Genomic DNA, 26279 nt, shown 5'->3' with positions numbered 1-26279 from the left:
ATTCACACCAGACTGAGGTTTAGTTTCATTTGATTTGCAACTGTTCAAGTAGCCAATTGTCGCATGATTTACAGTGCATTTATGTTTTCAGGTGACTTTTTCTGTAAAATCCACAAAATCAACATTGGGTTTCAAATTAATCTATGAATTTGAATATTTAATGTTATCTTCCACCATTAGTAGGTATAGCCTTAAGGTGTGTAAAGCCAACCAAGTCAAATTTCCAGGTGAGTAATCAACTGCTCATCCTCTTCATGTGCTTGTGAGCATGTGAACTGACATGAGCCACTCTCGACCGTGTTTCATCATCTGGAAACCAACGTTTTAATGGTGATGTAGCAGAGAAGCTTTTTCCACCCACTCACACCACAAAGACATTTGAGGCTTCCAGTCGGTACCATTTACAAGGAAACATGAGCAAGGGTGTCATTTCTTAACAGCCTTTTCGACATGCACAGTTTCAATTATGTTGAGACATTCAACTCTAGACCAGACAAAGTTCTCACACTGTCACCACGCAGAACACATAGACACATCAGGCTTTACTTAAAATGTAAAAAAGAATGTCCCTTTGTAGGTGAAACATGATGGTGCCCATGTAGCAGATGAGTTATGGATGGGTAAAGGCCTTTTTCACTGGAACAGCATTATTGTAAATTATTACATTAAAGATGGCTCTATTCCAGTGAGCCTCAACAGTGAGACAGTGAGGCCCCATACAAAACATCATTATCTTTTAACTGAAGCAGCTAAGTGGAATTCAGAGAATCATTAATTTTTAATTCACACTCGTGCTTTTCCTACTTTGACAGTTGTACAGACAGAGTGTACAAGCACATTCAGTTGTGGCCTTTTATTGAAAGTAAAGTAAAATGAATTTCTAAGATCTGGCAGGTCATGCAAACAAACTCACACGGGCTACTCGATGCTTTTTTAAGATATGGCCTAGGTGTGGTTAGGTATGGGCAGGTGAGTCACTTTGTAATATGATTTAAAGTTGCAAGTAGGCCAAGTGCTGGTTGTAAACCATTTATCTTCACCAGGTGTGTTATGTAATAACTTACTTTACTTCAAGTTAAGTTTGTATTAAGTTTCAGCATGGACTAACTATGTGTAGGTCATGTAACTACTCATATGTCAAATGTATTTGACTGTCTCGATAAGTTTGGGTTAGACTGCCTTTGTGTACTTTTGTTTTGTTTGAGTAGACAAATGATGATTTCAGGCCTGAATAGGACTGAACCAAGAGTGTCGACCATGTGGGGGGTACACACTGACCTCACCTCTGGACCAGCAGCTGGTAAATATGTTCAGATCATCTATGTTTTGGAAAGCACGACTGTTTTAAGAGTGTGTATTTGTACATGTGACTGAAGGTTCAGTTCTCGCTTTGTACGGTTTCGTTTGGAAAGAAAGGTAGAAAGCCAACATCCCTCTGAGTGAATGGTTTCTCCCCCGCTGTCCGACTGAGCGTGGAGTCTATTTTGACTGACATTGTAGCGAACAGGACTCACGGGTTTGTCAAGTTACTGAACGGGTGAATGAACAACACTGGTCCGCCTTTGGACTCCCAAAGACCCCGCAGCTTTGTTGTCACCTCGAAGGTAAAACATTTGTAAACTTAATGAAACTCATTGATGTGTTGTCTTGTTTTTAAAGGAACAAAGTGTGTGTGTGTGTCACTCTGGGATGTGAGTTTGTTCTGCAGTAAAGTCTGCAGAAGTTCTTGTGAGATTCACAATCTTTTGGTGAATGAGCTTTGTGTCTTCTATTGCAGGTTGGTTTGTTGTGGAAGATCTCTTGAACTTTTCTTGTCACATCTTGTGTTTTAGCAGCAGAGCCTCTGGTCTCTGGCTCGTAGCCGACATGGAACCTATAATTTTGTGTTCTTATTTTGGATGAAGGCAGAGAGGCATGCAGTGCTATGGGCCTCAGGGTGCAGTAACAGTGTACTTGTGTATGCACATGCATGCCTGACCGTGTTAGAGACAGCAAAGTCGAGTTAATTGCATGCACATTGTTTCTTTAGTCTGTGCTCATCTCCCCTGTGAGCAGCCTGCTACTATGCTCTGCACCCTTTTTAGATCTGCATTCCCATAAGCATGTTATAAGTTTTGCTTGATTTGTACTAAAACACAGAATTGCTTATTTATTCGTCTACATATTCTTACTGTCTTTCCTGAGGCAAACTGTGATGCCTAACAGATAACATGAGGGTAGTGAAAGACTATATCTACCACAATGTTTGCTGTAGCTTTGTGCTTCCCTGCTCCCTCTATTGTTTTTTTTTCCCACAGCATTCTGGGAACTGATTCCCATGCAGTTGTTGAAAGCTGTCAGAGTGGACAGATTCCTTCTCACCCCTCCCTTCACTTCACCCTATGCCTCACCCTCATATCTGCTTATAACTGCCCTCTGGCTTCTCCACTGGATAAGGTTCACACATGTATATGATGTTTATCAGTGTTTTCATTTATGGTCAGAGATGTCTTCCTTGTGTCTTGATTATACTGCACTTCTGTGCATTTCATTCTACTTATTTCCTTTTTTGAAGGAACAATTTTCTCTTATTTACTTACCAAACCTAAACTCCCATTGTATCACCCATCTGTGTTCTGTTATCCCCCATTTTGTTTTCCCAGCTTATTTTATTTGGCAATGGTGCAGCTCAGCTGTGACCCCCTGTCAGGGTGTGCTGAGTGTTTGTCCCACCCCCTTAATTTCCCGCCCCGACTGTACAGTCTCAGAGCACTTCTTTAATACCAATAATCACATAAACAGACATCATAATAAGGCACAAAAAGTCACAACAAGGCTTAATGCACAATGTTAAAGAATGATACACAGTGGTGTGTGAAGGCGTTGTGTTTGTTTTTGTGTCCTACAGAAGTGGGACAGAAATTAAATCACACACAAAAAAAACAAAAAACAAATACATGGAATAGGAAATGGTCCATAAAGAAAAGTGTAACATGATCCGGGAAACGTCAGGTAATGAAAAAAGTGTGTGTGTGAGAGAGAAGAAAAAACAGATGTGTGCAATAGATTGCCATAACAGGGCCTGAATAGAACGGGCACAAAAGAAGGATTAACATTGATGGTGGTAGAGGGACATTTCTCAGGCGTTCGGTCATGTAGTCAGTGTGTTGGCTGATATACAGAGCTGTGCCTGCTTCATGCATGCAGCTGATGTCATATACTCCCTCAGAACCAGAACCAGAAAGACCTCCACCCTGAGCTAAAGTGCCAATCTCATACTTACACAGTTAACAACCAACAGCTTGTGATGTGGTTGATGTTTGAATCTTAAAGCCTTTGCAGTGAGTCTGAGTGCACAGTCTACGCAATCGATGTAGGAGCAGCTTACTGGGAACTTAACTTCCATGTTTACGGTTAAGCAATAGTTACATTTGAGGGGAATTTTACTGTTGTTTTGACTTACTGAGAATGAGACAAACTCTTGAATGTCTTATGTCTGTGTGCAGTTTGAAGGTTTTTTTGAACGGCAAGCTTAACCTAGTTTATCTTAATTACTGGATGTCTGTGGGGTCAAGTAGCACCTCTCTGCATAGGTATATAAGCAGGGGAAATACGTTTGTGTACCAACGAGCAAACCCTCGACCCTTAGATCTTTTCACTGGAACAAACTAAATCCAACAGCACATCACTATGAACTTCTTTCTCTGCTGAGGGTGCATGTAAACAGGAAGTGGATCTGACGTTAATGTGACCTCAAGTATTTTGACACTGAACTTTGAACTGAAGTATGTAGGCGGCGGCCCAGATAGTCATAGTCAGATAATCATCTTTGGGAAAAAGCTGCTACCCGTTCCCATAGACATCCAGTAAGTAAAATATACTACAGGGCTAAGCTCTTTTCTAGCATCCTTCAAACAGGGCCACTGGGTCATAATCAATGTTGTCATTTATTGACTATAAGTGATTATAGAAAATCTGTTATTTTGGAGTCAAAAAAAGTGAGTTTGATACAAGCTAAATGGCAGTCAATCATGGTATAGATATTTTTATTTTCTTTCAAATTAATTGATACATTGAATATGGATACAATTATTAAGGATAAATGGTTGTGACTAGAAAAAAATAATTTATGTTGGCATATTAATGCAAAGTTCCATACAAAGTCCTGCTCATTGATTTGCATCATTGCCTATATGGCCTCATAAATCCAAAGATATCAAATAGAAAACCGCCACAGTATAAACAGCATAGCAAAATCTCTGATTTTCAAGAAACCAGTCATCTCAAGGTATATTCCGTCAATTGCTTATCCTAAAAGTAACATTTTCAAAGTTAATCCTAACTGTGAGGTAAGTGGATATATAATCAAATCAGCTTTTTTTATGTTCTACTATGATTTCCAAAAAGCCATCGCTTAGCAGGATTTATAGTTGTTGATTGTCTTTTATTTATTCCAAGGTTTGCTTTGCTTTAAGAAGGCAGGCTTGGATAACAAATCTGTATACAAAGGTTTTATTAGTCTCCAGTGAAAATCTGGATACAATTTCCTTGAATCCCATTTATTTTATAACTTCTGTGATCATGTTTTAAAACACCAGAACATGTCCTCTCTGGGTCTCTTTGATGAATGTTTATGAGATGGTTGCCCATAACTGAAAACAGATTTTGGATAGAAGTGGAGCCCTTCAAATCTGCATAAAGACAGAGGAACTAGCGTGCTTCCTCCAAACCTCATATGACCTACTCTGACTGCGTAACACTGACAATGCATCATTCTGTCTCCATCCATGAATATTCATTTCACTGGTGACACTGGGCTATCTGACTCTGAACCACAGTCCTTATTATAAGCAGTGCCACAATGGGGCTCTCATGAGTGGACAAAATGACCTAATCCCTCAACTCCATGAGTCAACGTCGGCTCACACTGATCCTAAAGGGCTTTTGGATGTTGACGGCATGTTGTATACATGCATTACATTACATTACAGTCATTTGCACAGTCAACGTGCACTGTTCGTCTCCTCACTATGCAGTTAAAAATGTGCGCAGGACAAGCACTAACATGACCAAGAGCGTTCAAATTCCAAGGAAGTCTGTTGGCATTTTCCCCTTACCTGTAATTCACTCACTTCCCATCGCCCCGCCTCCCCCCTCCCTTTCCCCCCTCCTCTCTCAGGTAGACTAATAGACACCATGGTGGGAGTGGAGCGCAGGTCTGTGCAGGAGAGGGTGTGATCCTTTTTCGCAATTGGTCGACAAAGAGGCAGACGGATCAAGACTTTCAGAGGAGACGAAGAATGGCTCGAAATGTTAACTTTGACCTGAACCACCCTTTCATGGAAGCTGGACTGGAGTAAGTTTTTTTTTTTTTTTTTTTTTCCTCAGTTTTGGTGTTTGGTTTTTCTATTTCAACCTGGCGCTATTTAAATTGAAGGGTTGTTAGGGTGGGATGGAAATACGGAACCGAGATGACAGGATTAGCTTCACTCTTTGATGTCTGGTTAGACACTAAACGGGAAGGCAGATCATAATGTGCACCGTCCCAAGGCTTTTATCTATGTCTTTTAAACCATGTGACCAACTACAAACCTCCACTTCATTGTCTTCATAAAAATACTCATATTTGTTTGTTTAAAATGTGTTTGAATATGCTGTCTTTGCTTAGAGTCTATCTCTGCGAGAGTGAATGCTTCCATTTGAAAACAGTACAGGCCTGATGGCTTCTGTGCAGCCCTCTTCTTGTGCTATCTGCGTAAAAGTAATAGGAACTGTACCTGCTGTATTTTGTTGTGTTTTTTTTCATCTTGCTGAAAGACAAAAACAATCAGTCCAGTTGTCTTTGACAGTACATCTAGATAGCGCAGGAAGAGGATCACACTGAAGGCAATCTGGGCTGTGCTGCCCACAAATGAATGAAAATGACTTCACAGGCCTTTCCTGGGCTGTTTGGGTTGCAGTTTCCCCCCATGAGACTGAGTCACAAGGTCATTGGGGTTTATCTGTGGTGTAGTAAGTGACCAACAGTCCTCAAAGCACAGGCTCTCTGAGCCCGAATAGTCATTTTTTCTGTCTTAATATCTGTACTTGTGTCCCGTCTGTCAGGAGCCCAATAGATGAGGAAGGGGTTCATGACTCTTTCAGCCAGCTGATCGCAGAGCAGAGTCAGAATGGAGGACCGTCCGACGCCTTTGAGCTGCAGCAGCTGCAGAGACAACTGGACGAGGAGGGTCGAGGTACGTCCTGTGTCATTTCCTAACCACTTTTCCTTGACCTCAAAGAGAAACATCATGAGGTCAAGGCAAGATATGAAGGAGAATTCAGAAGTCTTAAGAAACAACAACCATGGTGCTCAGAGAATCAGACTGCTCTTACACTAGGCCTGCCAGATGTTTTTGTCTTTAAGTAACTTTATCCAACATATTGAAAATGAGTACAATGACAAACTTGATGCTGTACCATTCAAGTAAGGACTCCTGTCCAAAATAGAATCGCACCTCCTAAGAGAAATGTTCCAATAAATCCCCAGTGAACAATGAAACAGCGTTATTTTGGCTGAATGGTGCGACGCGTTAAATACTGCTGGCGACAGGAATTGTTGGAAGGCAGTGTCTCCTTTCCTTTTCGTAAACAATGGTCCAGTGACTCATATGATAAAGGGGATAAGAAAAGAAGCACTGAAGAACTTTTCCTTAGCATTTAGAGTATATGACCAGATCCTTTTCTTGACTGCTACTTAGATACCTCCTAGTAATTTCACTCAATAAGGAACCTTCCTAAGCACAAAAGTCTATTAGATAGCAACCTGTGTTTAGGAGCACGTATGTGCATGTCAACATGCACAACATTATGTGAACATAACTCTGATATCATGATAACTGGGTTTTGGTTATGGTGATATTTTGATATGGCTTAAATGTCAATTTCTGGTCTTAAACGTTACAAAAAGAAACAAGTTAAACTTGTTTTAACTCATTTAACTCGTCTGTGTCTCTCTTTTTGGTCATTATTTTCCCACCGTCACCTAATGTCACTGATCAAAAACATCTTTTGTCCACCACATCCTAACATTATAGATGTTTAGGTTAAATATGTAATATTTAATTTTCTCTGTCATTCCCAGCAGTGATGATCTTTTTTAATGTGTTTTTTCTTTTTCTTCTAATTCCACAGACGATGTAGCCTACCTGTCCAGCCCCGGACCTGAGTATGAGGGAAGGAGGCAGGGAGGAAGGGACATGGAGGATGATGAAGGACAGGGAGACCCCCTCATCGGTCAACATTGGTCCTCAGCAACCATGAGGATCCTGTCCTCCATGCCCAGTCGCACAATCGGTGAGTCCTGCAGCAGGCCAGAGAAAATACTGAGTGAACAATTTGATGAATGATTTAGTTTTTACAGAAATGTTCCAATCATTATTGAGTCCCGCTGAGTAAATAGGGGTAGAAATGTTGGTAAAACATTCCTTTGCAGCAGGGACACATCCTGATGTTAAAGGATGTAGCAATGTGGTGTAGGACTGAGCAGTTTGTTATTGTAATATTTGTAATTGTAATACCACTTAAATATGTCAAGCTCCTCTGAAGGTGAAGAAACCTTCTACCACCCTTGATTTGTTGAAAACCATTCAAAGCCCTGTGGAGAATGTATCGCCGCTGAGAACAATGCTGTTTATCATAGTTCCTAAAAATGAACCTTTGGGGGTCATAAAGTTTCACCTCACAGAAAACACTGTATTCTAATTGATCGATGCTCCTGTTGAAAGTACGTATGATACCATATGTAACCAACAAATGTAAGGTACCTTGGTTGCATGAGTTAGTTCTGTTGAACCTGTTGATGCTGCATGTGTTGAGCTACAGTATAAAATATAGAAACAATTAGTTTCAGTTGAGCAGAGTTTCATGGGGAAGCAGTTTGTCTGTCATCTTCCTGTCAGCGTCTGTGGCCGGTCAGGTGCCACAGCTTGTTGTTGAAAATTATTCGAAAGTTATCTGATTTCCCAAGCTGTGCCACATGATCTTTTTGTTGGTTAAACCATGAACATCAAACTGCAAACAGCCACATGAAGTCTTTCTAAATCAACATTTTATAACCAGTTTTGCTGTTGTTAAGACGCTGTTCATGAAACGCAACGTCCCTGGTTTGTGTCCTTCGTTGGACTCAACCATTGTAGTTTTTTTTGTCATGATTTGGTATTAAATTCAAAACTATGAGAAGACTAGAGATATAGATGTCAAATCCTGAGGCCATTGTCTTTAGCGCATCAAGAAGTTGTTGATTCAGTGTTGGCGGAGTTCCTCATAGGCAGTAAATACTGTTGAATCCATCTCTGAACAGTCTGATCCTATTCCTCTGTCAGGTCGCAACAGGGGCGCCATCATCTCTCAGTACTACAACAGGACCATGCAGCTCCGGAGACGCAGGCAGAGCAGACCCGCCATCCGAGACTTCTCTCGCTCTGCCAGGCCGAGCATACGAGGCTACGGCATAGAGGCCGACAGTACGGACACAGAGGGCGCAGAGGGTGAGGCGAACGATGTGATGAGACACTTAAAACAAGAACTCATCTGTGTTTGACAAAGTTTATAATGTAACCAACGCTGCCCCTGTGTGTGTGTGTTTGTTACAGTGAGTAAGAGGGAACGTTTGGTGAACAACCTGCAGAACCTCTCAGTGAGCGACAGAATCAGGATGCTCCGAGAGATGCCTCTCAATGTGGCTGAGAAGAGTGAACTCAGGTAGATGTGGTGCTTTTAATATTATCATTATTCCTGTTCATTCACTGTGTTTTTTCATGTATCAGTCTGACTCTGTCTCTGTGTCTCTCTGTCTTCAGGAGCTTAGCTTTACAAAAGGAGAAACGCACAATTCCTGGCAGTCAGATCCCCTGCTGCAGTCGACTCAAATATTACATCATCATTGTAAGTCACTTACACCACCAGAAACATCTTCCTATGCTCTGCTTCCTGTATTTAGTTTCCCCACAGGTGGACACCGAGTCCTTCTACCTCTGACAGGGTGTCTAGATACTATACCAGTTTATGTTTCTAATTGCCCCTGGTCAAATCAAAGTCCATTTACTAACTGTTCTATAGTTTCTTTATTTGATTGTATCATACGAAGTTTGTAGATGTTATATTTGGAAAGTACACTTATAATATTATGCAACTTGTCCTCTCATTGAGTTACAGCCCTTTTATGCACACTCCACATTGTGGAAAACATAACGACAACTCATGAAATTAATGATTGAAATGAGATGTAATTTAGGTAAGCTGATTAGACAGTATTATTGTCAGCACTAAAGCAAATTAAATCTAATTCAAAGTGTTGAAACATTTTGTAAGAAAGATGATTGTTGCTTTTTACAGTAGCATAAAATTAGTATAGTGAGCGTAATTTACAATAAAGAGCTTGATCCAGTAGCAGAGTCATCCCACTGACACGTGATTCACTGACAGGTAGTTGCTTTGCTCTTTGTACACAGTGGGGGTATTGTGACGGTTTTGGTTTGTGTTCCATTTCTTGCATGTCATCCTCACATCATCTGTCTAGACACAATAACGTCACGATTGTTTCTATTTCAACACATTTTTGACTGTCTGTACACATAAAGTGTGCTGTGAATTCTCAAAGACGTGTAAATTTATTTATTTAGTTGGATGTCAGTATTTCCTGTAGGTGTTGTTATCAAGGTGGTGTAATCGCTCTGTTGCCCAAACGTTTATCTGGCTCTGAGGGCGTGAGTCACAGCTCTCAGAATCTAAATGATGAACATGTGTGTACATTTTGCCCGGATTGTACTGCTGCATTGTGAGTCACTTTTTGTAGAACATGGATAAGTTTCTGTGTCACTATTTGTTTTTCTTAAATAATAATACATAATGCAATGTTAAAGGAAGTGATGGTTGATTTAGAGATAACAGTGACTTTCTCTCTTCCTGTTCTCCCATACGTTCTCCTCCCAGGGTGCGAGGCAGAGTTGGTACAGCTGGCTGTCCTTCCTGCACTCCCTCCATCTGTGGCAAGTAGCGCTGAAGAGAGTGAGCGGGCGTTTTGGCACTGGTGTCCTCTCCTACTTCCTGTTCCTTAAGACCCTACTCTTCTTCAACCTCTTCCTGTTCCTGGTGACGGGTACCTTCATGGTTCTGCCTCAGGCGGTGCACCCTCCAGTGCTGCCCGCCGGGAGACGCCCCTTCTCTGGACTGGAGCTCCTCACTGGAGCGGTGAGCTGTGTGCTGTTGTAACATGTTATTGCGACACCTGTAACGCTCACACGCTATCAGCACTCAGTTTGTAAAAAAACACCCGCCACATTCTCGATGTATCCAGACGCTTTAGGCCTGTATGATGAGTTTCCAATAACAAAGCCATCTTTTAAACAGATGGAATCAAATTCCCCCTCCACTAAAACGGTTACCTCACTTTGATGTTTGAGCCTCACAGTACTGAATGGTTTGACGCAAGAAGGATGTTTTCGCTTTAATCTGCTGAAGCGGGAAGTTTCTCTGTGCTCCCCTTAAATCTCAGTTTAAGGCAAGGAATATTTTAACATCACAACAAGTTGTTCGAAAAACAATTATGGTTCGATACACAACTTACACAAGAGAGAACAGAAAACTTGAAACCTCCAGTCCACATCTGTTGAAAATAGGCTTTTCAGAGAAGAAGGAGGCATCTTTTGTCCAGCAGTTAAACAACTGACACAAAAAATATGTGCTTATTCATAAAATAAATTAACAGTGGAGAAGGAGAAGATATATTTTGTATATATTTTGTCATTCGAGACACAAATAAATGATTCAAAGCAGAGTATCTTTTAGGAGTTTGAAAGTGATTACAGGGGATCTTTTAAGTCTAAATATATACTAATAGGGTATATAATGAAATTCTCCTTGCAGGTTTTGATCCACTCCAAATATTATTGAATGAAGCAAATAAATTGTTGCATAAATGACTGTCTCTCTCTATCTCCTTTTGTCTCAGGGCTACTTCTCGGACTCAGTGATGTACTACGGATACTACTGTAACTACACGCTGAGTAGGAGCTGCAGGGATGTTGCTGGAGGGCAGAACATCTCTATGTCCAATGGAACCAGGCTGGACTGTGTGTCCAAGCACCCCCCCTACAACATGCCACTTGCATACTTTTTCACCATAGGAGTGTCTTTCTTCGTCACATGTATCATTCTTGTGTACAGGTACAGTGTTGTTGTGTTTATACTTTAAGTTAAAATGCATGTCCTAACACACACTGTACTTACATGAAATGTTTTTTTTTTTATGTTGTAATATCTCATGAAGCCTGCTAATGTGCGATTTCCCAACAGCATGTCAAAGTCGTTTGGTCAGAGCTTCCGAATCGACAAATCTCACAGTATTTTGGCCATTAAGGTCTTCAGCTCCTGGGACTTCAAGGTCATTAAGAAAACGTCTGTCAAACTCATGTCTGAGAATATCTGCACCCAGCTCAAGGTACATGAAAGCACACGCACTTGAATTTACAAAAACAAATCATCCCTCTCTTTGTCCCCTTCTTTGTCACATAGTGTCAGGTAGGAATGTGATGATCTTTTCCTTCTGGTTCCCTCACATAATTCCTCCTCTGTCCCTTTCTCTTTGTCCTTCCTCTGCCCTCTCTAGGAGCTGCTAGCAGAGGTTAATCATAAGCATGTCAAGAACACTGTGTGCCAGAAAGTGTGGAGACTGACGGTTCATGGCCTGGCATGGGCTATCTGCATAGCGAGCACCACCGCCTGTGTGCTCGCTATTTACTACTTCTCTGATTTCATGCTTCAGGTGAGGCCGGGTGGTTTCAGGGTCCAAAGTCAACATTTCATAAGGATTTACATTTTTATTGGTGAATGCTCAGACTTCAGGCTGTATTTGTTTTCCTTTATTATGCAGTCTTTGGTCTTTGTTTCTTAGAGCAGCCGTTATACAGTATGTCCTTACTGGTGACCGTATTTCATTTCTGTCAGATTGTCATCCAATCAAATCTTTATACCAGGGCTTCTCACCCTTACCTTAAGGCCCACTTTTGATTGTTAAATAAATTACCAGGGCCACCTTCCCAAATAAATGAGAAAAAAAAAAGGAGAAAAACCCTTTAGATGTGTGTCACGTCTCTGTCAGCTGTATTGACCAAAATACTCTTCTTACCCTCATTCATCACTGCCTACCAATATGCATCTAAATTAATTTGTTTATATTCCCTCGCCGCACGCTTTGGAGCTTCTACTGCCACAGCGTTTTGTAACACATCACTTTTTGATTTCAATAGTAGTATAAGTAAAAGATACATGCTGTGTGTTGGTTGTTTAGAGTAGAATTACGGAAATCTGCAAAAATAGACAGTATTCAAGAAGATATTTCTGGAAGATGATAGAAGTGTGGACAGTAACATTAAAGAGCATATCGTCGTTTTCTCTCCCCAACAGAACCTCAAGCATAGCTCTCGTAATGCCACCCAGAACCCCTTGTTGGATGAGGCCAGCCTGCTGGCTCTCCCCGTGGTCGTCTCCCTCATCAACCTGCTGCTGCCCGGCCTGTTCAACCTCGCAGCCTGGATGGAGGACTACGAGTCACCTTCTGTACGCACATATGTCGCCATCAGCAGGTAAGTGCAGAGGAGCTGCATTTTGAGACGTCGCAGATGTCAGAGTTTAGGAAAGTGCCGTACTGATGATAACATGATGTGCGCTGTCTGTGTTTCTAGAAACTTGATGTTGAAAGTAAGCGTGCTTGGAGTCCTGTGCTACCACTGGCTGGGTCGGGTGGCTGCTGAGCCTGAAAGTATTGGACTGAAGGTAAAAAATGACAATACATCACTATTACTGCAATGCTACCAGAGCAGACACTGTTTTTTGTCACAGCAGTGTTGAGGAATATTGATTATCTTGATTATTTGTGTTCCTGAGAGTGGTATTTCTTTAATGGATGACTCTGTTCTGTTTTGATAATATTGTGTCCAGTGCTGGGAGAGTTTTGTTGGCCAGGAGCTTTATCGTTTCCTACTTATGGAATTCATCTTCACTCTACTGGACACCTTGTTTGGAGAGTTTCTTTGGAGGTCATATTTTCTTTTTTTGTAGCAAAGTTTGCATTAAGTTTTCAAATTCATTCGTGCTTAAAACACGAGAGCCTTTAAACTCACTTCCTCTTGTTGTCTACAGGTTGTTTTCTGAGAAGGCGCTGAAGAGGAGGAGGAAGCCAGTGTTTGATATCGCCAGGAACGTCCTTGAGCTCATCTACGGACAGACATTGGCCTGGTACCAAACTCACTGTTAAGATGTACACACAGTCTTGTTCAGTCAAGTCAAATAGTTCTTGTGTAATGACAATGAACTTTGTGTTTTTCAGGTTGGGTGTTCTCTTCACTCCTCTCCTGCCTGCAGTGCAGATTCTCAAACTCTTGCTGCTATTCTACATTAAAAAGGTACTTAAATGGATACAATTAGATTTCAATACTCATAATAAAAGCTTAAACTGAAATAAAGAAAAAAAGGTTTTGGAAGTTACTTATAAGTTACTTATGTTAGAACAATAAATCCTTTAATTTCCTCTGTTATTTCTTAAAGTTATGCTTGAAAATGATTTTCTGTTGTGGTGTGCCTCCAGGAACTTTTTGTCTTCTTTTAACTCTTTATCTGTTTGCATCCTCGCTGTCTGCAAATTGTGTCAGTATCACAGTATGTGTCGTACACAATATGTGTATCCACATCGATTAATAAAGTATTTTTTTATGTGATAATTGTTAAAGCTCTGATTTCATTTTTCCATTTGACTTTTTGTCTGATGTATGAAAGTCATCTGTGACCTCGACAACAGTAGTTTGACAACAAAATCGTAGCTCTTCGTGGACCCCTAGTACTGTCTGATTTCTGGTGATCGAGGCGCTGACCCTGGACTCCGGTCTCTGTTTTTTCTCCCCACAGAGCAGCGTGATGATGAACTGTCAGGCCCCCAGGAAGCCGTACAGAGTCAGCCAGATGACCACTGTCTTCATCACTCTCCTCTGCTTCCCCTCCTTCCTCGGTGCCTCTGTGTGTGTCACGTACACCATGTGGAGGTAAACACACATCTTTGTGCCGTTAATCCATCCTAACCAAAAATAATAATTTTCTTATTAAAGTTTGTAAGACAAGTTGCCTTAGAGGACACCTCATTTAATACTAATAAACACATACTGTATGCACACAAACTGTCTACGGACGTCCAGAGAGGCAAGTTAGGGGGAAAAAATCTTCTGATCCATTTTCTAAGTCTTGAAAATAGTGTTCTCCGCTGTGTTTATGACTTAAGAACAGGTGAAAAAATGATTTTTTTAGTTATAAAAAAATATTTTTGTCTGGTATAAAATAATTTTTGTCAGGACCATTAATAAGTGTTTGTTGTTGTAATACTAATTTCGTCCACAAGAGGCTGAAGTGCACCACTGCTTTAATTTACATGGCTTGCTAACACACAATGTTTTTATTTAGAGTGCATATAGAAATTAACATTCACTTGGAAGAAAACATGAATGCTTTTATAACTATTTTCAACCTTAGTGAAGAGCCTGTTCAGGACGTGGTTGTTTGGAGTGTGGCCATTTGGCGCTGGTGCCCATTCAGAATGGGCCAATGGCTTGGCCCAAAGAAGTGTGTTGCAAAGAACTACTCCTTGCTTGTTTACTCCAGGGAAGAGATGAAGAGGTTGGTTGGAATGTTAGTTTATCCGGTATCCAACAGCAAAAGTGAACTGGAGTCAAGGAGCTGCGGTCTTTTAAAGGTCCACTGCTGATGACTCATGCTCAAATCATCTCATTTTTAAAGAATGGTCGTAGCCATTTTAACCCATGGTCATATCTGTTTGACAATTGAGAGTTAACTGGTAACATAGTGTCAAGAAGAGGTACTGTTGCTAAGGATACCTGTAGTCTAATATTCTTTGAGCACTGATTATTAATGTTGTCTCAACATCTGTCGTCAGCCTCACGCCCTCCTCATCGTGCGGCCCGTTCCGCGAGCTCAAAACGATGATCCAGGCGGGGAAGCGATGGGTGGAAGCAATGGAAAAAGATAATCCCAACCTGTCTGTGCTGGCCAGGGCTCACTCCTACCTGGTGGAAAACCCCTTCTTCCTGTTTGTGGGAGCAGGCATCTTCCTGTGAGTACACACACACAAACACAGACACACACAGACACACACACGTAGATACTGCACATACTGACTCTGATCTGCCGTAACCCAGGACCATCCTTCTTCAGCTCTATCAGTCATAAAGCAAACAGCAGTACCCCATCATACTGATCCATTATTGAGTATCATGAGTGTTTTCCTTCAGTGCCGGTTGTATTTATCTGACGCTCTCTGTCGGTTCTTCCCACCAGGATTGTCATCTACTTCTACAGTCAGGTGGTGGACGGTCAAAGGAAGATCATAGGATTATTACAGGAGCAGATAGAAAACGTAAGACAACATACATATAAACCGCTCTGTTTCTCTCTCTGTCAATATACAGATAAATAAAAAAGGTTTTCCTGATATTTCTTGCTTTTTGATCAATCTGGTTGACGGTGTGCTTTGTCACCTCTCTGCTCAGGAGGGAGAGGATAAGAAGTTTGTGATCACTCGCCTCCAGTCTATCCACGAGCAGAAACGAACCCCTGCTCGAAGACTCACCAGTCAGGTCAGTCTTTTTTTGCTCTGGTGCTTTACTAAGACAATCTTTATACGCTGGCCTCCTCTTACCTCATGTGTGTGTTTTTGTTATTATTCTCCTTCAGGACTCCTGCTATTGAGATCCCAACCTCCAAGAGACAAACCTGCTCAATTCTATGAGCACTGAGATCTGGAGAAATCTCTGACCAGCACGGATATAACTGGAATAATAACAAGGAAGGACAACTGTATATATGACCAAATCCAAATGTAACATTCATTTTAAATTTGATTAAGATTTTACTGGCTGGACTGTTTGTAGTGAGGCAAAACAAACCAAGTGGAATCATCAGGTGAACAAAGCTGTCTGCTTTATACGGTGATGTTTATAGATGAACAGCACTGAACTCAAACTTTAGGAAGTTCAATGTTACAGGCGGACAGAATAACTGAAGTAAATCAGTTCACATGGATCTCAGTCATCTCATAAAAGCACTTTCATATCAACTGTGAACAAATAGGTTTTATAATTATTTCTTGTGCAAAAAACTGTATGTTGTATACAATGTTTTTTTTAATGCTTACATTTTTGTAAATCATTTTATTAGTATGTATGTTGTACATAAGGTGAAGTTTGGATGTTGTGGGTGTGAGTATGATAATACTGGAAACATATGTTTTTCTATTTTTATTCCCGGTTTTCTGAGTTGCTCCTTTAGGGTGACAACTGCCACTGTATTGTCATACTGTAGTAATTAAATTATGTTTTATCCTACCAGCACGTACTTGTAATACTTTTATAAAGTGTGGGCACTACTACAGCACAAAAACACAATTTGTTAGAAACTCAACAGTGTGAAAATTACATGGATACAATTTGTACTATTGGCATTAATAGTACTTATAGTTACTTATAATATATCAAGTAAACATGCAAATACAAAAGTAAAATGTATGGAGACACTGTTACAGTAGCTAACTGTATCTGACTCTAAGATACAATATACAAGATATTCTCAGTAGAAAAATATTTTTTTTCACTTTTAAGTACCCTGAAGAACAAAGTAATAATCTCAATATTTGTAACTTTTATTAGTAAATATTACCCATTAAATTAATTTTCCAGAATTAGAAAAAGCAGCATATTTGGATGAGGATAGAAACAGCAGCACCATAGATGGATCTCTGAAGGCGATGAGGTGACCGCACCAAATCCCCACATACATATAGTATGGTACATATATTTACTGTGTGTATATATATATATATATATATATATATATATATACACACACACACTGTACCCACCTTTCGTTGTATTTGTGTACACCTTAATAATAGCATGTCTACAGAATATATCTGTCTATGTTGTATTTAAACAGTTCAACAAGAACAGCAACAACGTTCTAGTTTGATTGTATTCAAATCAACGTTCCCAGAACTTATCAGGCACTTTTGAGTTTTTGAGTAATTTGCCTTTTTTAATAAGTTGAGTCTTGTTTGTCGTTGATGGAGCACAATGTTTGGAGAATTGACAGTTTTCTCATTAGAGTTAAGTTTTCATGCTCCTGATGTCTTCCACTGAAGTTCAGCATCTTGTTATCTCTGCAGAACTGCTTGCTAACATTTCTGCACCTTAGAGAAAAGCTTCTCAGCTCCCGTTATTGAGCATGCCCAGTAGCTTCTTGGGGTCCATCCCCTGCTGCTGGGCCATCTTCTGCACGTCGAAGCCCATGTGCTTCAGGAACTGGATCACGCTCATCTCCTGTCCCGTCAGCTGGTCGCGAATAGTCGGGCAGGAGGGATTACAGTGAGGCCACGGGCAGCTGTCAATCAAATGCAGAGGGCAACCCCTCGCTGGTGGCGTCTGGTGCTTTTGGTGGTTGCGGTTGCTGCCGTTGATGTGGTTGTTGTCGTGGAGGCTTCGGTCCCAGCAGTGGAGGGCTCTGGGCAGAGAGGTGCCTTTCACCTGGATGTCCATCCAGTAGCTGCAGGGACGGGAAGACAGAGTGAAGAGAGTCATTTATGTTATTACAATGTGAAATCTGCATATTTGCATACAATATTTGTCTACTGTTTTAAATGATTATGGGCATTTTCATTAGGATTAAGTATAATGTAACACAATTGTGTGATATGGTAGCTGTGACTGACCTTTTTTACATAAACATAACATACATGAACAAGTTTAATATGGATCCTTAAACTCGCTTTTAGGAATTGTTACAAATGTTTTCAGTGGGAACATTTTAAAATTGACAATTAAGCCTGTCAGTGCCCTCTGGTGGACAAACTATGCAACAGTGACACTGTTTCTAAGAAATCTCAAGACATTTATTTGGCAATGTCTAGTCATTTTTCTGTCAACATCGATGCTATGATGCAAATTAATAGACAATAATGCTTTATTTGTAATATTGAATTAGCAGCAGAGCATTTTAATTTGTTATTAATGGAGAGAACCTTTAAAATGTGTTAGAAAGTTTTATTTACTTACGTTCTAGTGATGAGTTCATGGGACAGACAGGCCGGAGAAAACATCGCCCTGCCATTCAAAACACAGAATCACAGTCATCAAAACAGTCTCTGTTACTTTACTGTGTGTGTGTGTGTGTGTGTGTGTGTGTGTGTGTGTGTGTGTGTGTGTGTGTGTGTGTGTGTGTGTGTGTGTGTGTGTGTGTGTGTGTGTGTGTGTGTGTGTGTGTGTGTGTGTGTGTGTGTGTGTGTGTGTGTGTCTTACGTGTGGTGTGTCAGTCTTACGGTACGTCGCGTAGCGTGCTCCTCAGCTCCTGTCCCAGGTTCTGTATGTATCTCCACTGGCCCTCGTGGACGGGCTGCCCGGTCAGGTGGATGTTGTCGACCGTCAGCTGGGCCTCGTCAAACAGCCACTGCACCACAAACACCGGGCCTGGACGGGGAGAGAGAGAGAGAGAGGACGCACTGCAGGTCAGACTTCAGGTGACTCACTCTCTGTCGTCAGCCATGTGGAGGAGCACTCACTTTTTAACGTGGGGAAGACTTTATATCCAAAGAAACAGTTCCACTCCTCTCCCACATGAGCCTGTCTGCAGCTCTCTGGCACCAAACCGCCCCAGTACCTGCAAAGTATCACCACTTTACTAAATCTGTGCTGCTCATGAACCTGAACTTCTAAACCTCCACCAATCCATGAACTACCATCTCCCTGCTATCACCTGTCCTACCTGATGCCTCTCTTTATGGCCTCAGTGGGGGCACAGCTGATGGTGTCCAGGCAGTCTGTGAATTTGTACTGTTTGTTGTCCAGGAACCATCCGGAGTCGGCCAGGCCCCTGACCTGAACCCCTCGGTGGCCCAGCGTCTCCAGCTGCTCTGCAACCTGGTCCACGTTCAGCAGGACACCCGTACCGCCCGCACTGGTGACAGGAAGAGTCAGATCAGAGGGTGAGAGTGAGTGCTATCTTTGGTGAAACACACACACATACAGTAAGAAACGAACACACACACACATTATGTGCTGAACTGACCTGCTTCCTGCCAGAAGCAGGACCTTAGCGTTGTCCAGACCTTTAGTCAGCAGCTCATTCACCACCTCCTTGATGATCAGAGAGCCCATGAACGCATAATCACCTGAGAACAAATATGTGTTTGTTATTTAGTAACATAGAGCCACATGACACACTCCTCGCTCTGACTATGAACTCTACATCTGTATTATACAGCTGCTGAACACCGGGGCAAGAGAAAGACAGTTTACACTTAAAATAGAAATCATGTAGAGAATTCACATACAGCAATTCCAAAGGACTGGATTTACAGGTGAGTCACAAGAGATTTTAACAGGGTCGCCAAATAAATTATATAGTGTTTTTATATATTATAATTATATAATATTTATAGCTTCAGTACACCTTTTGGCCACATGAGGGAGCCTGAATGTTCCAATTGTTCTCACGATGAGTAAGAAAATAAGGTTTATTATGTGCTTATTTTACAGGATTAAATGCAAGAAGCCCATTCATTCATCCATTCTCCAAAAGGCACCTGACAGATCACATTAAATTATACTCAACTAGACAATTATCATCTAGTTTTATGCTTTAAGCTATGGCAATTTGAAAGTAATAGGAATAATTTAGGAAATTCAATTGATAAGTTTGGTTCTATATATAACTCAGAAACTGGGATCTCTGCACAACTTGTGTGTTGTGTTATTCATAAACCTGCCAAGTGTGGAACACAAAAACAATATAATGAGTCAGACATGGTTAAAGTTATGGACGAAGTTCAAGACTGTAAAGTTGATATAAGAGCTAAAAGACAAAGCTGCCACACAACATAGACACATAAAACTGATCTCTGATCTGTCTGCTCACTTGCTCCTTGCTCGCACAGCAGATCTACAAGCTCACAGATGTTTTATTGTGTCTTACTGTGATCTGTCTTCGGTGTGGCTCCGCTCCACACATCACTGGAGCAGTACGGGATTAAGCTACAATAGAGAGAGAGAGAGAGAGAGCATTTCACTGACAGCTGACAGATGCAACAGTTGTACAAATAACAGCCAACCTGGCTGTGTAATGGTAGACTGAATACAAACAAAGTGTGTGTTCAAAGACAAAAAGCTGTTGTGGGATGTGATGAGTGTGCATCTTTTCTTATGTAACAATGACAAGTAGCTGCTGGAACAAAACAGGATCAGACTGTTGAAGGCCCGAGTGGTCATTGTTTTTATGTATGAAAGGATTATAAATGGCAAAAACAATCATTATGTCTTATATTTTCTAATTGTAACTGGAACTAGCATTTAAAGTCTTGACTTAAATAACTTTAATAAGTGCAGAGAAGTAAAGGCTTAGTATAAAAATGTAAATTCTATAAAGAAAAGTCACCGTCAGTGCTAAACTATTGACCTGTAAGAAGTACTTCACTTTTGTAGATGGTCCATGTGAAGTAACAGTAGTTTTAACACCTGATCATAGCGTCATATTATATAAACGTTAGCACTACAGGTTGAAGCTTGTAGTGGAATGCAAACACATACATGTAACGCAGTAAAGACCATTGCTTTTGTTTAATAAAAAAAAATCATATTTTGACACACAGTGAAAGACACGAGTTCTTACACCATGTTTGCGTTCCACCAGTGAGGGTTCTCCTCTGGCTGAGGAGACAGGATTCCTGTTCCTGTGAGACAAAGAAGATAAGATCCAACATTGACTTCCCTCTCTGGATAAAATGTCCTCATCGTAAAATAGGTTCAAATCGTAGGCTACTTTATGAAATTCACCAACCATGATGTATAGTGTGTTTGATGTATGCTGAAGTGTGTGTTTACTGTATCTGTGTGTGTGTGTTTTCCCTGTGGTCAATAAGTCATTAACTTTTCCTGCTTCGGTCAGTAATTACATGCAGCCATTGAAGAGCTCTGTGGCTGCTGCTCTGGCCACCGGTGTAAATCATATACAGAGAGGGTAGTGGAGAGAGAGAGAGAGAGAGTCATAAACAAACAAGTAGTCCCCTGATGGCCGGAGGGGGAAAAACCAGAGGGTTTGACTTTTAAAGATTAATGCAAACTCAGCTAAAGAGGAAACACAAACATGACTATGAATCTCCTTCATTCAGGGCATTTATTTTTATTTTTTTTACTGGGGAAGGCAAAAAAACTCAGTGGGGCTGCACAGAGAGTTTGCAAAAGCTGCAGGAACTGACGCTGTCTGATATGTGCATTGAATGTGCTGCACACACACACTGCATGACATTTTGTGTGTGTGCGTGTCTTGTTACCTGTTCTGGTTTGCGGCCACTTGGTGGAGCTCATCAGTCTCTTCATCGTCTCATACCTGCTGTCACAGGTCTGCTTGTTGAAACAGTACCATCCACCTGAACAACACACACACACACACACACACACACACACACACACACACACACACACACACACACACACACACACACACACACACACACACACACACACACACACACACTTGTTAACATGCTACATAGAGCTGTGTTTCACTGTAATAAGCTCTACATCTGTGTTAGGGTTCATCCTCACCTTCTAAGAACAGCAGCCACCTCTTGCTGCCTTTAGACTCCTTGATGTAGTACCTGTGTGAGAGTGCCCAAGCAAATCACTGTGAATGTGTTAAGCACATGCACACACAGATTAATACACACACACACACACACACAAGCTCCACAGTAGGTATGCTTCCTTTGATCCTCCTGACATGAAAGATTTGGCTCTGATCACACCGCTAAAATACATCCCAGCAGGAATTTGCTTAGTGGCTTTAACAGCTAAAATTGATTATTTAACAACAGAAAAGGAAAAAAACATGAGCAGAGGAAACTCATCGAGGTGTTGGCAGCACACACAATCACAGAGGCTTGACAGCTTGGGTGGCATATGGAAAGGTCCCTCTTATTCACACAATTACAGCGTTTTATTTTATTGGTGACTTGATCCTATTTAATGAACTGGTAATTAAATCCTGTTTGACATTAAATCAAAGCACACCAATCAGTTAGTCTGTTATATTACTGTCAAAAATGCCTTTAGCTTCACCCGTTAATGATACAGGAGTCATGAGATAGTATTCATGTCCAATAGACATCCTTTATGTCTATATCAACAGAAGTACTGAGATTTATTATTTCTGCAAGTTTTCAGATCATATTGAATTGATTGGCACAACACTTGGTGCTCTGGAATGATGCCCTGTATCCATCACGTCACTTTTTGTGTGTGCAAATTTGACTTAAAGTGGGGATATTGCACAGGTCTGCTGGATGCACAGCAGTCGACGCAAGTGAGCCTTCTGAAGACACACTTTACTTTGAGTAAGTTACTTTTCACTTGTACAGTAGCTGCTGAGAATGACAGCTCACAATGGTGATCAAAACTGTTGTCTGACTTGGAAACCTTTTTGGTACAGAGAGATGATTGTGAGATGTGTTTCAGTCCATAACGAAGACTGCCCAAGTCCAACTAGGTGGATTAATATGAAAGTCTTTATGATTCTTATATTTGTTCCTCTGTAGCAAAAACTATCATTGGTTACAATCGATCTTTATCAGTCTGGGTAAATTGCAACAATCAGACTCAACAACTTTAGTCCATCTGATTCAAATCTAAATCATCCCTGCTGGGTTGGAAGCGTTCGCCTCACTCTGATCTGGTGCTTTGATCCATTCTGGTAACATCAGGAGTGAAAATGGACTGAAGGGCAGGTAACTAACCCACCACAGTAAAACAAATGGGACGTTTGGTGAAGCAGAGCAGAATAAGCCTCTCCATCTTGATGGCTTTAACCCACCACCCCAAAAAAGCCCCACCACATACCAACACTGGTCTTTTAAGTGCCATGTTCTGAATTATTGACACAGTCCAGTTGCAGCTCATCCCTCTCACTTACCCTGCTGCTGACCCGTCGTTGCAAGTCACAGTTGCGTTCTTCAATAAGTGCAACTTCATGTCTTGGTCCAGCTTCTGCGCAGAACACGGGTACAGCGACTGAGCCAAGTTCTTTATCTGGACCATGAAGTTGTCCATGTTGCCCTCCACGGCTGTGAAGTCTAAGGGGAAGCTCTCTCCTCCTCCCACCCGATCCCTGTGCTCCTGAGGCGGCTGAGCTCGTCGACTTTGGCTCCTCGGCTCCACCGGTGAGCTCATGTGGATGAAGAGCAGCAGCAAGCAGGAGGACGGACCGGCCCAAGTCCTCACCACACCCCGGCTCTGCATGTCTCAATGTCACTGGAACAAGTATCTCAAAAGGTGCAACTTCAATAAAACCACAGAATACTTTTTTAAGAGTCGTTAGAAGTCCTTTGAAAGCACATGGAGACCTTTCTGAAGTTCTCGCTCAGGAAAGGTGTGCAGAGTGAACTCAGGCTATGGTTCTCCATGCTGCCTTGAGAGATGGAGAGATGCTTTTAAATTCACCTCAGATGCGTCATTTTAATCCTAAAACAAGAAAAAAACAAAAAATCATGGAGCCAGTTCTTGGAAGTCCCTGGAGCCAGACGCTCAGCCAAGTCTTCACTCTTGAGTCTCGGTCCAGGCTCTCACAAGCTGTGGATGAAGTGGGGTTTTATTTGAAGCCCTCCTCCTCTTCTCACTCCTCGTTATTATCGTCGGTCTCACACCAGGAGCACGCCCAGTCAGCCGGGTTCACTCCATGGTCTCTTTGATGTAGTGTCATCCTACGACCACGATGCCTTTGAAGAGCCTTTGATTGAATATGGTGTGTGTGAGGGAGAACCGCAGTTGGACAGGAGGCTCCAACACAGACACGTTTCCAGTGATGCACATGTTTAATCTTATAGAGGAGAGTCCTCTCAAATGCTTTTCACAGGTATGGATTAGAAACCAATATGGTGTATTGCATTCGTATTAGTTACATTACTTTTATCCAAAGCGACTTACATTCAGTAGTATATTACATATCATTCACCCATTCACACACTGATGACAGGCTACCATGCAAGGTGCCACCATCAGACTCTAACTAACATTCATCATCCAGTCCACACCGATGGCAAGCCTTCAGGAGCAACTTGGGGTTAAGTGTCTTGCCCAAGGACACATCGACTGCTGAAGCCGGGTATCGAACCACCGACCCTCTGATTGGAGAACTACCTTGCTCTCCACTACGCCACAGCCGCCCTACAAGTACGCCCTAGTTGTTGCATTTACTGTATTCGTATCAGTTCGCTGCACTTATTGCATTCGTATCTGTTTACTGCACTTATCCTATTCGTAGTAGTTTGTAGCACTTATTATATTCGTATTAGTCTGTTGCAATTATTGTTTTCGTATTAATTTGCCTCTGCACTATACTTTTGCTCTGGTTTATGCTTTAAGATGCTTGTTTAAGAAAGGAGATGCACTTATGACTTCTGGTGACTAGTAGTTCTCTTGAATACCTATGTTGAATACACTTCCTGTAAGTCGCTTTGGATAAAAGCGTCTGCTAAATGACTGTAATGTAATGTAATGTAATGTAATGTGTTCAGTACAAGCTTTCCCATCAAGGTTCAGAGCAGCTCATCAACTTTTACTCCAAGGAAACTGAATCCTGAGGGCTGGCCTTCACTTCAGTGGTCTCCTTCCTCAGGCTGCCATTCACTACTTCTTCATTGTTAATGCCATGAAAGGCTTTTCTGGTTTCAACATGATGAGGTTGAAGCACCTTGATTGAGAGGTGGCCAAAGTTGTTTGTTCAAAGATTTCCAGGTTCCACGTTTCTTTTCCTCATCCAAACCACTTTTTTTTAGGAACTTGTAGTCTCTTTGAATTCTGTCCTGAATCTAACGTGTCATATATTGATCCAATATATAAAAGCTTTCTTTTTATTCACTTCAAAAGAAACTGATTTAAACCAGATCCAGCATCCATCTCGAAGTCTGACGTTCAGCAACACTGCCATTAAAAAAAAAAAACTTTGATAGGTTTTGCGGTTTTGCAAAGGAGGAAATTCTGTTTTTAACAAGTGCATTTGTTGCCATTCATTCATAAATGATTAAAGGCTTTTTGGTGAAGATGTTGTGAAAAGACACAGATGCCTTTTTGTTCTTTTGCACTCCATCAAGGCAGTTTTGAAGTTGCAGAGTGAGGAAGGAAACTGATTGTTTGTTTGTTTATTCAGACTGTGGTAATTTCCCTCCAGAACTGAGGACTGTATTCACCTCTCTCTCTCTCTCTCTCTCTCTCTCTCTCTCTCTCTCTCTCTCTCTCTCTCTCTCTCTCTCTCTCTCTCTCTCTCTCTCTCTCTCTTTCAGGTGGACTCTGATTCTAAATGTTGCAACAGTGGGTACTCAGTCAGTTGTATGCCCTCTGAAGCTCCAGCTTCACACCTCTCCATCTGTTGGCAAAACGTGTTGTGTTGTCTGTTCAGTCTGATTCCTGCTTTGATCCAACTTGATTCATGCTGAGAGAAAACGGCCTTGATTCTCTATATGTCGGTGCAGGTCGTCTGTCTATATGAAGTATATATGAAGTCGGCCATATGGGGAACAGATTGGATGTGTTGTTGCCAGTGTACAGACAGGATCGATCTTCTTCTCTTATGAGGGCCACTGCACTTAATGTAGGCTTGTTTAGGCTGATTCATAGTCTAGATGCTAGTTGATTGTGTTTTGTAAAATCATGCTTTTGAATAGGTTATAGGCTACTAAAGGTCAGGACAACAATAATGATCTTCATGTTGTTTTGCATACAAATGATGACCCTTATTTTGATTTGAACTGATATCTTAAATCCCAATAAAGATATTTAACTTTACAAAATCTCTGCATCCATTTGTTAAGTGGAAATGGAACCTTTTGGTTTAGAATTTTTTAAAGTATTATTCAAATAAAATAATTTTCAAATGATGATGGTTATATGGTCAAATTACGAGACTAACTCTGATTTTCCTAAACAGGGACAGAAACAAAGAAACAGATAGATTGAGCCACCTCATAAGGTTTATTGAAAGTCTTAATAAAATTCTAAAACTTGAGTATTGTAGATTTACAAGTTTACACATAGGTTGACAAATAAAAAATAAACATAAGTGGTTCCTGTGCAGAGGTGCCTCGCTCTGCATACATGATATGTTGCATGTACACCATTATACTGAGGAAATATGTCAGATGTGTGGCCAACAATTTGCTCCAAAAT

General features: G+C 41.2%; 2 protein-coding genes across 2 annotated transcripts; one reads left to right on the top strand and one right to left on the bottom strand.

Annotated features, from left to right (window-relative positions):
- Positions 1-1488: 1488 nt before the first annotated feature.
- tmc6b (transmembrane channel-like 6b) lies at positions 1489-16818 on the top strand. The gene is made up of 21 exons (XM_054604262.1): positions 1489-1604; positions 5159-5335; positions 6085-6215; positions 7153-7314; positions 8343-8507; positions 8613-8721; positions 8820-8904; positions 9952-10209; positions 10970-11184; positions 11314-11458; positions 11627-11782; positions 12424-12602; positions 12702-12792; positions 12958-13055; positions 13159-13254; positions 13346-13421; positions 13921-14054; positions 14957-15133; positions 15358-15436; positions 15570-15656; positions 15754-16818. Exons 2-21 carry the CDS (start codon positions 5280-5282, stop codon positions 15766-15768), a joined length of 2514 nt encoding a protein of 837 aa, XP_054460237.1. The 5' UTR covers positions 1489-1604; positions 5159-5279; the 3' UTR covers positions 15769-16818.
- Positions 16819-16963: 145 nt separating this feature from the next.
- On the bottom strand, positions 16964-23357 carry notum1b (notum, palmitoleoyl-protein carboxylesterase b). Its single transcript, XM_054604528.1, has 11 exons — positions 23032-23357; positions 21669-21721; positions 21395-21490; positions 20734-20794; positions 20041-20099; positions 19135-19237; positions 18832-19023; positions 18629-18726; positions 18389-18536; positions 18126-18173; positions 16964-17616 (listed from the first exon to the last, which is right to left on the bottom strand). The coding sequence occupies exons 1-11, from the start codon at positions 23355-23357 to the stop codon at positions 17280-17282; spliced, it is 1521 nt and encodes a 506-aa protein (XP_054460503.1). The 3' UTR covers positions 16964-17279.
- Between the last annotated feature and the right edge of the window lie 2922 nt (positions 23358-26279).

The sequence above is a fragment of the Anoplopoma fimbria genome, chromosome 9 (genome assembly GCF_027596085.1).
Source record: "Anoplopoma fimbria isolate UVic2021 breed Golden Eagle Sablefish chromosome 9, Afim_UVic_2022, whole genome shotgun sequence".
Classification (NCBI taxonomy): Eukaryota; Metazoa; Chordata; class Actinopteri; order Perciformes; family Anoplopomatidae; genus Anoplopoma; species Anoplopoma fimbria.
This window is presented reverse-complemented; position numbering and strand designations above follow the sequence as displayed.

Excerpts from the sequence above, each read along its gene's own strand:
- notum1b (XM_054604528.1), bottom strand. The coding sequence starts at position 23,357 with ATGCAGAGCCGGGGTGTGGTGAGGACTTGGGCCGGTCCGTCCTCCTGC. Across the intron at positions 19,238-20,040 it reads CACACCGAAGACAGATCACA|GTGATTATGCGTTCATGGGC; the intron begins GTAAGACACAAT and ends ATTTGTTCTCAG. Across the intron at positions 18,537-18,628 it reads AGTCTTCCCCACGTTAAAAA|GCCCGGTGTTTGTGGTGCAG; the intron begins GTGAGTGCTCCT and ends CTCCCCGTCCAG.
- tmc6b (XM_054604262.1), top strand. The coding sequence starts at position 5,280 with ATGGCTCGAAATGTTAACTTTGACCTGAACCACCCTTTCATGGAAGCT. Across the intron at positions 11,783-12,423 it reads TCTCTGATTTCATGCTTCAG|AACCTCAAGCATAGCTCTCG; the intron begins GTGAGGCCGGGT and ends TCTCCCCAACAG. Across the intron at positions 15,437-15,569 it reads TACAGGAGCAGATAGAAAAC|GAGGGAGAGGATAAGAAGTT; the intron begins GTAAGACAACAT and ends CTCTCTGCTCAG.